General features: G+C 39.0%; 1 protein-coding gene across 12 annotated transcripts in view; it reads left to right on the top strand.

The window, feature by feature from the left end:
- The window catches only part of PTPRM (protein tyrosine phosphatase receptor type M), a 500309-nt gene that overhangs the window by 406000 nt on the left and 79933 nt on the right, over window positions 1-14376 (top strand). For all 12 annotated transcript variants that reach the window (XM_069779033.1, XM_069779028.1, XM_069779026.1 and 9 more), the window contains one exon: window positions 129-316. In XM_069779033.1, the coding sequence (XP_069635134.1) occupies window positions 129-316 (188 nt within the window). The remainder of the gene's footprint in view (window positions 1-128; window positions 317-14376) is intronic.

Genomic DNA, 14376 nt, shown 5'->3' with positions numbered 1-14376 from the left:
GTGTAGCCTTCACAGACAGAAGCAATGCTGGTGGTGTCAGATTTCTGCCGTTCCTCTAGAAGTCTGTGTAATTTGTATTTCTATTAAGTGAAAATGAGCTAGTACATTATGACATACTCTTTTTCTAGATGAAACCCATACGATGGTCAGTGACACAAGCAGTCTAGTCCAATCCCATACCTACAAGAAGCGAGATCCAGTGGATGTGCCCTACCAGACCGGACAGCTTCATCCAGCAATCCGTGTAGCTGACTTGCTACAGCACATCACCCAAATGAAGTGTGCAGAAGGCTATGGATTCAAAGAGGAGTATGAAGTAAGTGTCAGGTCTAATGATCTGATTATTATGTCTTCTGCACTTTTGGCTTCATCTGTCTGCTACCTGTACCACAGAACAGGAAAAATAATTACTTAACCAAGTGAAGTGAGTGAAGATACTGAATGGTAAGGATCATCTCTACAGTGAGCAAATTTTCTGTAACCAGCCAGGATGAGGAGTGAGACATAAAAACCTTTCTGAGAAATCTCTGCCTAATTCTAATTGCATAAAGCTGTATATTCAAAAAAAACAGGTCCTCTAGTGTTCTCCCAGAACTTGCCATATTTTTCTTTTACAATTGAAGAATATAACTTTTTTCCAAAGTTCTACATGACAGATTGTCTAATCACAGTTACCCTGTAACACAATATTAGCTTAGAAATCAAGTTCTGCAAGCAATATTTCCTGGAACAATAGTATTCAATATGGAAAGGAAGTGTGCAAATCTTCAGAGAGGCCCAAAGGGCTATAAAATTTATTCTGTGATGCCTGAACCATTTCCCACTAGCTGGAGGCTATCTCTAATCCTCATTATTTTTCATATGAACTTACAGTCTCTCTTTGTTCCTTGTTTTTTGTTCAACTTCTGTTTCTTTATTTCATGCTAGAGCGACCTGTTCCTCCCTGTTACCATCTTAGTTTTAAATGTCATGACCCCTACATCCTCGCAAATACTATACGAACGCAGCACATTGCACTGCAGATCCTGTATTCCTTGTGAGATGAGCCAGTTTGCTAAGTGAAAAAAGCGAAAAACAAGCAGAACTTGCTTTTGTGTCCAAAATTAATTGTAGTATTATGCCTGACTTCAAAAGCTTAGTTTTGCTGAAGAGTCTCAAGAATGCATCACTCCTCATCCAAATCATGTATTTGAATCAACGGAGACTTATAAACCTGGGTTCCTTGTCTAATGTGAGGGAGGATTTAAGACCCTTTAAAATCTGCTTAGGTCCACTATTTTAATTGTTAGGGTGTCCACTTTTCTCTGCCTTTTACCTCAGATTTTAAGGAGTTCATTCTTGTGAATGATTTTCGCATACAGTAACACTCTAATACAGGTTGATAAGATGTCTACAGTGAGTAGTTTCCCACAAGATTATAATTCAATGGATTTGAACCCAAAAAAACAGTAGCATAAATATATTACTCCACAGAGGTAAAATACATAAGATTGATCCGCAGGGTTGGACTCTGAATTTTCAAAATTGTCATAGGAGTGTATGAGAATTCATGAGATAATTTTGATTGATCATGTAGGAAGATGCATTGCATAAAGAACTTGTGGAGTCTGATCTGTAGGTAGACTTGAAGCTGTCACCTCTGAAATACTCTGTTAACTTTTAATACATTATATGGACTATGATCCAAGATTAAGTGATTAGATCTAAAAAAAAAACCTGTTCCCTGCCATGTGGTGTAGGAAGCAACTAATGATCACCAGCAGCCCACCCCTCCCCCATTTCCAGGAGCAGTCTACACTTGACAGAGCCTGTATCTGCCTCTGTATGTGGTAGTGTCCATTCGTCCAGTTGAGGAACCTATCCAGATTGCACTGCATCTCCAACCCAGTGCACAGTCCTAAACTTCCTTTCCGTAGAAATTAGAATGTGAGAAATCAGAGGAACAGGTGTAAATGGGTCTAACTGTGATGTGACTCTGACATAGCCAGTGAGAAGCAGAATGATAGATTCAATTTTAACTCTGTCTTCTCAAAGTAGAAGCCAGCAAAAAAAAGATCTGTTCTCATTCTTTCATCTGATAGAAAGAGAAGGGAGGAGGAAAACCAGCAAAAGTCATTTAAATTATTTCCATCCTGTAGGGCAAGCAACAATTTCTCTTTTGGGCATGCACAATTGTGCACTGCCCTAGAGGCTCAATGTACTATGCTTAAGTTTTAAAGGTAGCAACTAATATATTCACTGTTGCGGGTCCTTCAGGATGACGAATACAATTACTAGTACATTGCTGGGTTTTTACAAGTGTGCATACTGCTTGCATTTTACAAGAGAAGGTGTTTTTTTGAAGTTTGTGCTTTGTCATGCCAACTACATGTTATAACAATTGCTTAAATATGTAATTGCTTAAACTGGTATTTGTAGTATTAGACTTCCAAAGCCTACGCTTCAGGCCACTTCAAAAGTCACTGATGACATTTTTTCCCCCTAAAACGTAGCAAACAATTCATTCCCAGAACGAGCTAATCACTTGTCAACTTTCATTTGTGTAGCTGACTTAAACAAGTTTGTTCCTGTGGGGTTTTTCATGCCACTGTTATTTAAAAATGATAAAATTGAAAATTCTTGTCTTTGGAAAAGATTTGCTCATCAGCCAAAACCTTTTAAACCAGCATTAAGCCTAGAGGAAAGCTACAATTAATTTATTTTAAAAAAAAGACTGTAAAATGGAATTTATAATGCAACCAATGACATGGCTTTTTAACTACAGTGGATCAAATGATGCTGCTGAGAAAGTTTCCAGGAAAATCACTTAATTTTGAGCTTACCAAGCTGATGAATGTCATCCCATTACAGACAGTAGGTTTAGTCACGACTAATGCCAGTAGGTGCAATATGTTAGGGTGCAGTTTATTAATAGTGGCAGGGAAGGGGGACTTAAAATACTCCAGCTGCGTCTGAAAAAAAGTCCTCTTTATATATGAAAATTCTTTATAATCAGAATGAACCATAACTAGTCATATATTTGAGGGTTTTTTTTCCATTGAACTAATGCAGTGTTGCTGTTTTTCCTCCATTTGCAATGAAAAACCACCCAATATATTCTAGCACTGCTAAGATTACAAATCTTTGTTTACAGTGCTGTCAGACTGATACTGTCCTCTTTACAAGGTTGAACTAGACAATGAAAGAATTTTTTCCTTATAAATTATCAGAAGACTAACTATCCAAATGAAAAGGAAGAAATAGTTTGGCAGGGGATTTGTTTTGAATGAAGTCTCATAGATGATTTTTGCTCTAACAAGACAGCAGGATTATATAGTCTCACCAGGGAAAGAGTTTGATTCAAGAGAAATTCACACAGGATTCACTCTGAAAATAAATCTGTTGAACCGAACAGAAAGTAAAGTAGCACATTACCCATTAGCAGCACTTCAGAGGAGTGCAAGGATACAGAGCACTTACTGTTGTGCATAGTTTTAAGCGCTTTACAATAAAACTTGATAATTAGGGCCACTGTTCTCAATAATTAGGGCTATAGTTCACAATCTAAGCACATCTATGTAGTTTTAAGTCCTATTGGCTTCATGCACAAGTTTTTGGAGTAACAGAACTGACACAAAACATAAAGGATGAAAAATCATCTTTAAGCAATGGCAGGCTGCTACTTAGTTGCTCACTTCTCAACTCTGCATTAGGAATACCCACCTGAGATACTGAGTATCTTCAGTTCCCAATATAGGGGTCTTGGGGGAGCACCATACTTTGCAGGGTTGTGCCCTTTTGTTCTCCTTCTGGGAGGAGCTGAGATACTGCGGCTCTCATCACTGAAAAGGCTTTGGTTGGATATCAGTAGGGTGACATCCCACAGCCTGGACCTGTTCCTATGATGGCATGTGTGAAGGCTTCTGTTCCCTAGAGCAGGACCAGGCCCTGGTTCTCGGATGTAGCAGTGCAGTTTCTGATTTTGTGTCTAGCTGTGCCTGTAGAATGAGAGCGAATACAGATGTGTCCGTAGCGGCACATCAGTAACAAGTTCACTGCCCATTTTCCTGTGTGTTTCTCAGGTGTGGAAATAACGTGGATACATTTCAGTAAGCTGTGAACTCAAATGCAGACCTTAATTAGTGGCTTAGTGGAGTGTGAATGATTGGAAGGGATTGCACAGAAATCCTTAAACTCAGGTAAATTTCCACATAGCTAGTGTGCAGTAGATCTTTAAACACCTTTCTATCCCCTGCCAGACCCTTAAGAAAGGAGAGATTTTGGCTTGGTTCCAGCAATGTTAGACTGGCAGGATAACATTGGCCTGATTTCACATGCACCCCTGCAGTCATTGTGGGTTATTTAAGCTGCTCCCCAATACTACAGCATGAGAGAACTTTTACTGATCATGAAGGAGGCTCACTGCTTATCTCCTTTCTGCATTACAGAAACAAAACAAATAGAAAAGTAGGTTGAAAGTGGTCTCTACAGTTCATCACTTCTTTCTCCTTACACCTGCCACCTTTTGGTTTTAGACTCCCTAGTTTCACCATGCTTGACACTGTATCCTTTTTCAAGGACGTGTATCTGTCAAAAGGCCATAAGCACATAGATGCAAAGAAATGAGTTAATCTCCTTCCTAAAGAGTTGGACTAGGCTACTGGAGGCCAGTATAGCTTGGTGTAGCTAGTGCAGAAACAGAGAAATTAATCAAAATCTTTTCATTTTAAATAAGATTGATTTTTTACTCTATTTTTGGATCAGCAAAAATTGGTGCCTGTTTAGTATAAATTAGTTCTTTGCCAAATTAAGGTTAGTTGACAGAAGACAGTTTGAAATTGATTTCAGACTGTCCACACAGGAGCTTGGACTGGTTTAACAGAATTGATTCAAAAACACACCTTTAATTAAACCAGTGCAACTTTGTGTAGATAAAGCCTTGCAAAATCAATTTCACATTATGTTCCGTGACAGGGAGTTCTGAGCTTCCATTATCTCAAAACTAGAGGTTCCTTTGAAAAGCCAGGATTTGCAAAGAGTATCCTGCTCAGATCAGCCTCACTTACTGTCACTAACAGGACTGTGTCAATAACACAGTTTAAAAAAAGGTTCCTCCATGTAGCTTTAACTTTAAGGCCTTTCCCCCCACTGTCTCTCCCAACTTCCCTCTCTTCCCATCCTGTTGCACACATCCTTGCTCAAAGTTTTGTGGCAGTTAACTGCTTCAGTCAGGAAATAATTTTATACTAATATCATTAAACCATTACTACTCCTAATACAGGGAAGTTATGTACTGTCAAGACAAACTGTACTGATTATCCTTTTTATGCTGCATGGTCTCCACTCTGGAGGGCTACACCAATGTAACTGTATTAATCTCTAAATCACCGCAGTTACATAGATGGATACCTGTGAGGATACAGGCTCATTGGGCCTATCAAGGTCAGGAACATGAAATATTTTATCTAATATATGTTAAACAATTCATTTCAGTTTAGCACTTCTTAGCACCTATTTCAGATGGTAGAAGTATTTTAAAATAGGTTATCTGGTCATGGTCGCTGTTCAGTTATATGTTGGGGAATTGTGGTCAAAGGTGATCGTAAAAATATCGATAATTTGAAGAGGATTTGGAGGCGAGTGTTGAGAATAATTGGGGGTGTGAAAGAAATCCTATCTTCATAGCAATATATTAATTGAAATGGAACTTCCCAAGATATGCAAGTAGGTGTGCTGATAGTCTATAAAAACAAAGTTTTTCACACAGTGTACTACTGGCTAGTGAAATATCTGGGGTAAATAGAAAATGGTTTTAAGAAACAAAATAGGAAAAAACCTCTCTAAAACCAGCAGAAGTACAGTTCCTTGTTGTGGGGGTCAGAAAGTATTGCAGGCAAGCAGGAAATTTTTCATGGAGGAAGTTTACCCCATAAGGTGCCCACTTAAGTTTTTGTTTTCTCCAGCACACTGTTAGATAAATGCCTAACCTAGGGCAGAAATCTGATATCCATTTTCTGCTGTCAGGCAAAGGCATAACAGACTAGAATCCTGTCACTCCAACCCAGTCCTCCAGTCGCAGCTTTTCTTTCTCTTTGGTTCCAGCTGGAAGACAAATTTGCTGCCACATGACACTTCTAAGCCCTGTGCTTCTGGGGCCCTGTTCTGAAATCTTGAAAATAGTAGGAAAAATAAGTATTTTGTTGATTTTATGTTGATATAGCTACTGGCAGGACCTAGCTGGTGCTGCTTTTTCTGCATGTATTCCTTGTGACTGCAACTGGCCTGTCTCACCTCCAGCCTGTACATTTTTATCATGCCCTTTTCTCTGATTTTATTTGATATTCTGCAGCACCAGCTGAGACAGTCAATACCACAATAAATGCAGGTTATTTTCTATCCCACAAGACATGAATTACAAAGAAAGCAGACAGACGCTGGAACATTGGGTGGGAATGGGGGTATTAGTCCACAGTAAATACACAAAGGACAATATCTGCATCCTCCAGAACTGAGAGCAGGTAACTGTTTGCCTTTCTTTCTACTTCTGTAATAATGAGAAAACTCATTAGAGATTGAAAGCATAACAGAAACAGAAGTAAAATAGTAGGAATTTGTCCTGTGAAAATGGTGTGGAAAATTGTTGGAAATATTAATCTGTAGAGATCATTGCTATTATTTTTTGTGAAGTTTCATCTGTTTAGATGGGGCTCAGAACCCCATCACCTATCACCTGAATCCCCAGCTGAATCTTTAATCTTTAATACTGGAAAGTTGCAGTGGTCTGATTATAGGCATATATTATTATGTAAGTGTTCTCTCCCACGCACAATGGATAACCAGAACTAATGGTGATATAAAGGTCCTTTGAATGAGAGAGGTATTTCTCCTTTATCAGAGGACTGTGTTCAGAAAAAAAACAGTTTCTTCAGATTGCCATGGAATCTGCAGCAGCCTTCCATGAATCCCAGGCAACTTGTTCCTGCTTGGGTTTATCCTAGACTCTTGGACACTGGAAACCTCGGCACTGGGGAGATTGTATCCAGGGAGGTCAAAAGCAATAGTAAAAATGAGCAGCTGCCATGTCCACAAAGCATGTTTTGTTTTGCAAATCCTAAGGTACTCCAGATCAATACCGAATTGTTGAAATAAAGTCATCCCAAACCAGAAACTACATTTACTAGTAAATAGCCTATGTTATTAGTGACACAACTTCCCAGTGCATGCAATATCCCTTTAATTCTTTAGTAAGTTTTGTAGCAGAATGGGTGACTTCTAGTTGTTGATCAGCAAGAATCAGTTGTCAACAATTTTAGCTGGATGGCAGTTAATAGGAGTTTGTTTGGGTTTTTTTCAGTTCAGAGGAGAGACACTTAGTTTGCTGAATGTCTGTTGGTGTGTCAGCCAGTTTGATGCAATTCTGAACCTATCCTTAATAGCTGTGAATTTCTGTTCTTAACAGATTTCAAGTGTATGAGAAGTGCTGTCACAGTGCTTAATACCATTCACGTGACACTGCCCTATGCTGCAGTGTGGCTAACTGCCCAGTGATCAAGGTGTCCCAGGACTTTCTAAATCTCACTGTTTCCTTCTCCCACTCTTCCTAAATGCCTTCTCCTCCAATTTAAATAAAAGTGCATGTATAGGGAGATACAGCTTTCTAATTTGTTTTTGTTTAAGCAGGTTTAATTAAAATTTATTCTTCCTACAGATTATAGATTTAGGCAGGTCGTGGCTTCATTAGAAAGGCTTTGGGGTTTTATCTGTTTGAATAATAAAATTGCAGAGGTGTATAGACTAGAACACTTCCAATATCCTTAGGATTACTCTCAGTGGGGTGTAGGCAGCTGTTTGCTCATGCTGTGACATAGCTATTTTTGGTACTGATCAGTCTGTGATTTACTTGGCTGTGAACCTCCTGTTTTCTTCTTAGTAGCCTGAACAGTCTGAACTGTATGTGATCGCAGGCATCATGGATGCATAACAAGAGCAAGGATGCCTAATTCAGCCCAATGTTTTTCTCCATGTGAGTCTACCAGACTCACGTCTTGTATGTAAAGTTAAGTTTAGACTGTGTCCTAAGGAAAGCCTGATAGCTTTTAAGTGCATCTTTCATGTCCTTCATATCCCTCTAAGCAATTAAAACAGAGACTGGTAGTATTGGTCCCCTCAGAAAAGTGTTGGCCCACTAAAAAGTCGTGAGATATAGATGCTTAAGCTGATCAGTTGGATGGATAGACTGATGTAGGTTGTTCTTATGTAGGAGCTCTCGCAGCTATTTTAATCATTTTCTGCTTCTACTGAGTCTGGTGGTCCTGGTGTATGTGGTGGCAAACACGTGAATGAATACAAAATCTATCATCAGCAATAAAAAATGTGCTGTAACCTGTCAATTCTTATGGTCCTGAAGATGCCCTGGGAGTCTTTTACATGTTCAGATATTTAGCAGACATTCATTCCATATTTCAGCATAGCTGGACTGAAAATCAAAAAGTAATGTAAAGCACGATAAGCAACTCTGATGTTATTCCTGATCCTTAATGAGTGAGTCTACTTAAGCATTTAAAATGGAATCATTTTAGCTGTTGCATTCAGATTTGTGGCTGTGCCTCTTGTCCTTCATTATCCCATAGCAATAAACCTTCAGTCTGCTTTAGAAAGTTGTGGAGTTTTTCCCATCTTGGGTCCAGCTGCCACAGCAGTCTTTCAAAGCTTGTTTTAATTTTGCTCCCCTTTTTCCTGACCTATGATTCCATCATTAGGTTCTGTTCTCTGAAGGAATTGCAAAATCTTTCTCAATTTATTCTAGAAAGATTTGTGGGCATGTGCAATGTCAAATTGGAGCAATAAAAGAAGTAGCTTCCAAGTTTCACTAATTGTTGTCAACTTTGCACTGAGAGGATCTTTGGAAATCCAGTATCTACATCTGATAAGTCCAAGTAATTAACACAGGGGTTATATAATTTTAATGGCAAGAATGAACCTTTTCCATCTTACTGCTTCCTTGTGTTTGGATGTACACAGAGTTATATGCTTATTTTTTTAATAACCAACACTCACACATCACTCCACTATTTTAGCATGTGAAATCTGTTGCACCATTATTCTCCAGCCTGTCTTGTCTTCCTCCCGTTTGGCAGCCACAGGTTGAGAAACAGTCAAACTGTAGTAAGCAGACTTCTCAGAATATATTTTACTCTGATTGTCTGTTAGGCAAGTCATTTTTGCTGAGTGATCTTGCTATTGTGCTTTTGCTAGTACAAATCTGTGGTCTCTCTGTACCTTTTGAAATTAGGGTTTAGTTTCAGATTTAGCCAATCTGTGCATCATTATGGGCTGTTGAACACCACAGTAGGAAACTAAATGAGACCACTGAACTTAATTTCACTCATAACTTCAGTTTCCAGAGGGAAATCCGCAAGAATGGCTTTAATGCTCACAGCGATAAAGTGATAGGTTAAACTTTCTAAATGCTAGTGACAGGTATGATTTGAAAGAAAGAAAAGTTTTTGAAACATTGCAGGCTATATGCTGCATATTTGCACCAGACTGACTTACTAAGTACTCAATTAAGACATTGAATATTTGATCAGCATCTGTAATCCCTTCTTCAGTTAACATATTATTTACTTTTGAAAACTGCTGATGTACCATACTTTTCCCATTGCACCTGCAAAAATGAATTCATCCAATTTATGTGCACGGAATAATATATTGTGCTTTAATGTTCAAGATATTATTCATTACTTCCTACTCATATAGGCCTCCCTACCTCCTTCATATTTTATTAGTGCCCTTTAAAAAGACATAAAAAATCAGTCATGTAGTTAGTCCATTTTAAATTATGCAAATGATGTTAAATGCAATTATAATCTATTCTTTATTAATTATATATATACCCTATGTGTTTTCTATGGATTGTATTTATTCACTACAAATAATTAGGCATTTTTGACCATTGCTGGTTTCATGACCAGAGCATTATTACTGGCTGTTTGTAAAGTGAGCGGAACACTTTTCAAATCAAATTAGCATAATTTAGCTATTAGGAGTCTTCATTTAGCAGCAGTTTATTCACAGCATACCTAAAATATGCATTATTTTCTATAATGCATTTGTTTTAAATAAGTTAAAATAGCCATTATAAATTTTTCAGGAAATAAAAATCTGTATTCTTATGTAGCCTGTGGCTCAATGTATCTTTTAAGAAGTTTTCTAACTGGAATACAAGACTTCTTCTTACACGTTTCCCATAGTGCTTTAGTAATTGTTCTGTCAATGGAAAGGATGATCAGCATTTTCTAGCAGGAATTATTTTTTTGTTACATCATACTGATTTAATGGGCCCAAAAGATACTGTGGGAAATGTTAAGTTCACTGAAAATCTGGTGGGATGTAGTTGGGCAGACAAGGGGGTTGGCAAGCCTCCTTTCTCTCCTGGTGTCCTGCCATTGGCTCTGTCTCAGTGTGATAGCTGCTCCCCCAGTTATCCATCCCGTGGGATCTCAGCGATGCCACTGCCTACACTCTTGTGGGGCTACTGCTGTTCTCAAACTGCTTGGCTCTGTATCCATCTTATTAATTAGCAGTTAGGTCACCCTGGGTCCTCAGCAAGTCATCTGAGATGTGAAGAGGACATAGCCTGCCAAACAGCCACGAGAAGATGCGGGCATCTTGATCAGGCAGAGACAAAGATGAGCAGGGCAACCATGGGATAAAATTGGCCCCCAGGCCAAAGCTGATGGGAAGACTGGAGTACGCGTGGAAACAAGGCAGCCCAGGAGGTGGGCAGAAGGAAAAGCAGGCTGGCTTTGGGGACTTGCAAGATACTGTCAGTGAGAGTCAGTATTTCAGAAGTGACATGATGGCAGCGTCAACCAGGTAAAATTCTTGGAGTTACTGGGTTTGCAGCTCAGTCCAGGACTGATGAAGATTCATAATATTGACACTTCTTCACAAGACAGAAACAGTAGACCGGAGTCACTCACAACAAACTCACACACGAGAGCTGAAAGGTTTAGGTTTACAGCATGATTTGGAGTCCAAGACAGGGAAGACCTTAAGCATGTGTTTAAGGCCAGTTGGTTTTAAAAGGATGTAAGAGACTGTTTTAAAGTTGTTTTTAATATACATTCTTTCCTGTTTTACATTTTACCATTCACTTAAATGGAAGCAACAGCAGGGTCCTCAGACACATAATAGTTTAGACAAGTTCATGTAATGGTGATGAAGCTTGCATATCTGTCCACCAAAATCATGCAGTTTCTTCCCCTTAAGACCTTAAAAAAGATTCATGACTGACAATGCTCTGCTTTGCTCTGTGGAAAAAATAGCATGCATTTATGTAAGGTTAAAATGCATCTACCAGCTCAGATCAGTTATTACCCATCTAGCTTAAAGGTGCTTGCCTGTGCAATAATAACTGCTCTTAATGTATAACAGGAAAGAAGCTTTTATATCTACAAGAGAGAGGTCTGAGTCTCTAAGAGACAGGCTATCTCCACTCTTACACCACACACCAAAGGGAGACAAAAGAAGTGAGGACCTTCCTTGATGTACAGGCTGGGGTTGTTCAGAAACAGACATAGCTGTGGCTGCCTTCTGCTAACAAAGGTAACCTGCAATAAAGGGGGTATAAGCTCTTTTCAGCGAAACTGTAGATTTTTGTCTCTGTCCTACCCAAACAGCAACAGGATTCCCTTCTGAATAGAGTGCCTCCTGGTGCTTGCTCTGGGATAGTGGAAGCTTCTATGCAGTGCAGTGTTGGTTCCTCAAGCATAAAGTTTTAGTGTGTGTTTTCGTCTGGGAGAAGGCAACAGGAACACTTTGCCTTTGATACTTAAATACTTGGCTGTATCACAGAGCTTGGAGTTTTGACATGAGAAAATATTACCATTCAGATTGTTTACAGTAAATACCTACATGTGAGCAATCTCCGTGCTTTTCCTTACCAAGAATGATGACAAAGCAACAAAATTCCAGTATGACATAACAAATGTTAAAAAGCTAAGTCCGATCCTGTGTCCCCTACTCAGGAAAGAACAGTAAAAGCAGTGTCCTGGTTTCAGCTGGGATGTAGTTAACTGTCTTCCTAGTAGCTGCTACAGTGCTATGTTTTGAGTTCAGTATGTGAAGAATGTTGATCACACTGATGTTTTCAGGTGTTGCTCAGTAGTGTTTAGACTATAGTCAAGGATTTTTCAGCTTCTCATGCCCAGCCAGGGCACCTGACCCAAACTGGCCAACAGTGTATTCCATACCATGGGACGTCCCATCTAGTTTAGGAACCGGGAAGGGGGGTCGGGGAATGGCCGCTCGGGGACTGGCTGGGTGTCGGTCGGCGGGTGGTGAGCAATTGCCCTGCGCATCATTTGTACATTCCAATCCTTTTATTACTACTGTTGTCATTTTATTAGTGTTATCATTATCATTATTAGTTTCTTCTTTTCTGTTCTATTAAACCGTTCTTATCTCAACCCACGAGTTTTACTTCTTTTCCTGATTTTCTCCCCCATCCCACTGGGTGGGGGGGAAGTGAGTGAGCAGCTGCGTGGTGCTTAGTTGCTGGCTGGGGTTAAACCACGACAAGCAGCCACCTCCAACCCCACATGAATAGTTAGGAAAGAAATGAGGTAACTTAGATGGGGAAGGGCTTGCAGTGCAAAGCTCTTTTTAGATTTTCATGTCCTTCCAAGATCCTCTGAATCTAAGCATGACTGTCAAGTTGAGACATATGCTTTTTAATCTTGAGAAAGACTGCATACAACAGTTCTTCAGTCTTTTGTGATACCACTATTGCTCTTCCAAGTGCTGTCAACCGTTATTCGTTGCCAGAATGCTTTAGCGTATTGTTTGCTTGAACAGTATTTCAGAACATTGTCCTCTGCATTAGGCTGTGATATCAGCTGAGCTTTTGTTCACTTAGCATTGATTTTTATCTGCACCTGTTTCTATTTGTCATTGGTGTCTCTAGTCAAGTTGGACAAATAGCTACAGTAAAACTCCACATTTTCAGTTTGTAGTTTTGCTCATTCACCCATTCATACTTCAGTTCCAGCTTTTCTGCTCTGTGTAACAATGCTGTATACAGCTTCTGTAAGGTTGACATAATAACCTATGTAAAGATTCTATGAGTAAGGAAATCCTTAAAGTGGCACAGACCCACTTTATCAGCTCCAGTACCAAGTCTCTACCTTGTTTCCAGAATAGTGAAATATCACTCATTCCTGGCTGCTGTAATACCCCTTAGGATATTCTGAGCTGTGCCAGAGATCAGTGTTACTTTTGCAATGGTAACAACAATTATTCATTATTCCTTATAATACAGGGAATCAGGAGCACCCAACAAAGCTATTAAGCAGCAGATTTAAAGTGAACAAAAGGAAATATTTTTCACACAGCACATAATTACATCGTGGAGCTCATTGCCTCAAGATGCTGTGAAGCCAAAATTATAAATGGGTTCAAAAATGGGCTGGACAAACTCATTATTAAACACAATGGCTGTGTGCAGTCTCTGGCTGAGGAAGAGTTTGCTCAGGAAAGCCATTGATTGCTAGAAGCTAAGAGGGTATGCTGGGGACAGATTCACTCTGTTTGCTCTATTCTTCATACTTTTTTGTAAACATCTGCTACTAGTACTCTCATAGAAAAAATAATAGGTTGTATGGACCTCTGGTTTGACCCAGTATGGCTGTTAACACACATAAAAGAAGAAGAAAATAAATCAATGCTTCTGTATATACAAAGCAAACAATATGATGTGAAATGGTAATTTTTATTTTTTTTTTACATACTGGTAGTCAATTTTATAGAACTAACATCACTTCAGTTCATAAAGAACACAAAGAGCTCTTTAAGTAAGTTAGCTAGCATCCTCCTTGTTTTCTAGTTCTTTTACTTTAGTAGCTGTTCTCCTGGTCTTGCTGTTGGACTGTGAAATGTGGGATGATGATGCTGTAAAGGGAAAAAGAAAAAAATTCAGTTGTAAAATGTTTTTATTTAAAATGCATGTAGCTGCTATGCTAAAGCCTAATCCTTGAGCCTTTATTCTGAGCAGTGCTTTATTCTGCAAATAACCTTGTTTACATTAATTAGGCCAAGAGAGTCCTGTTACTTACAGTACATAGAAGTAGTGGTATTAAACTCCTAGTGTGGGCAGTAAACCACTTTTTGCCTTTTGGAGAGCAAAAGGGGGACAGTTACATGAATTTTGAAATTAAGCAGATTGAGCTTCCAAACCACACCAAAGCATTTGCTTTGGTTTTGCACAGGGGAAAACATTTCAAATCTAAGCAAACTGGGTGTCCTGCTGCTTTCCTAGTAGTTTTATACACATTTCAGTTTTACTATTGACTTTTTACTTGTCTCTTCTTTTACAACATCACCAGCTTGAATTTT

This window comes from Haliaeetus albicilla, chromosome 3 (assembly GCF_947461875.1).
Source record: "Haliaeetus albicilla chromosome 3, bHalAlb1.1, whole genome shotgun sequence".
NCBI classification, from domain to species: domain Eukaryota; kingdom Metazoa; phylum Chordata; class Aves; order Accipitriformes; family Accipitridae; genus Haliaeetus; species Haliaeetus albicilla.
Note: the sequence above shows the minus strand (reverse complement) of the source record. Positions and strands in the feature narration are given on the sequence as shown.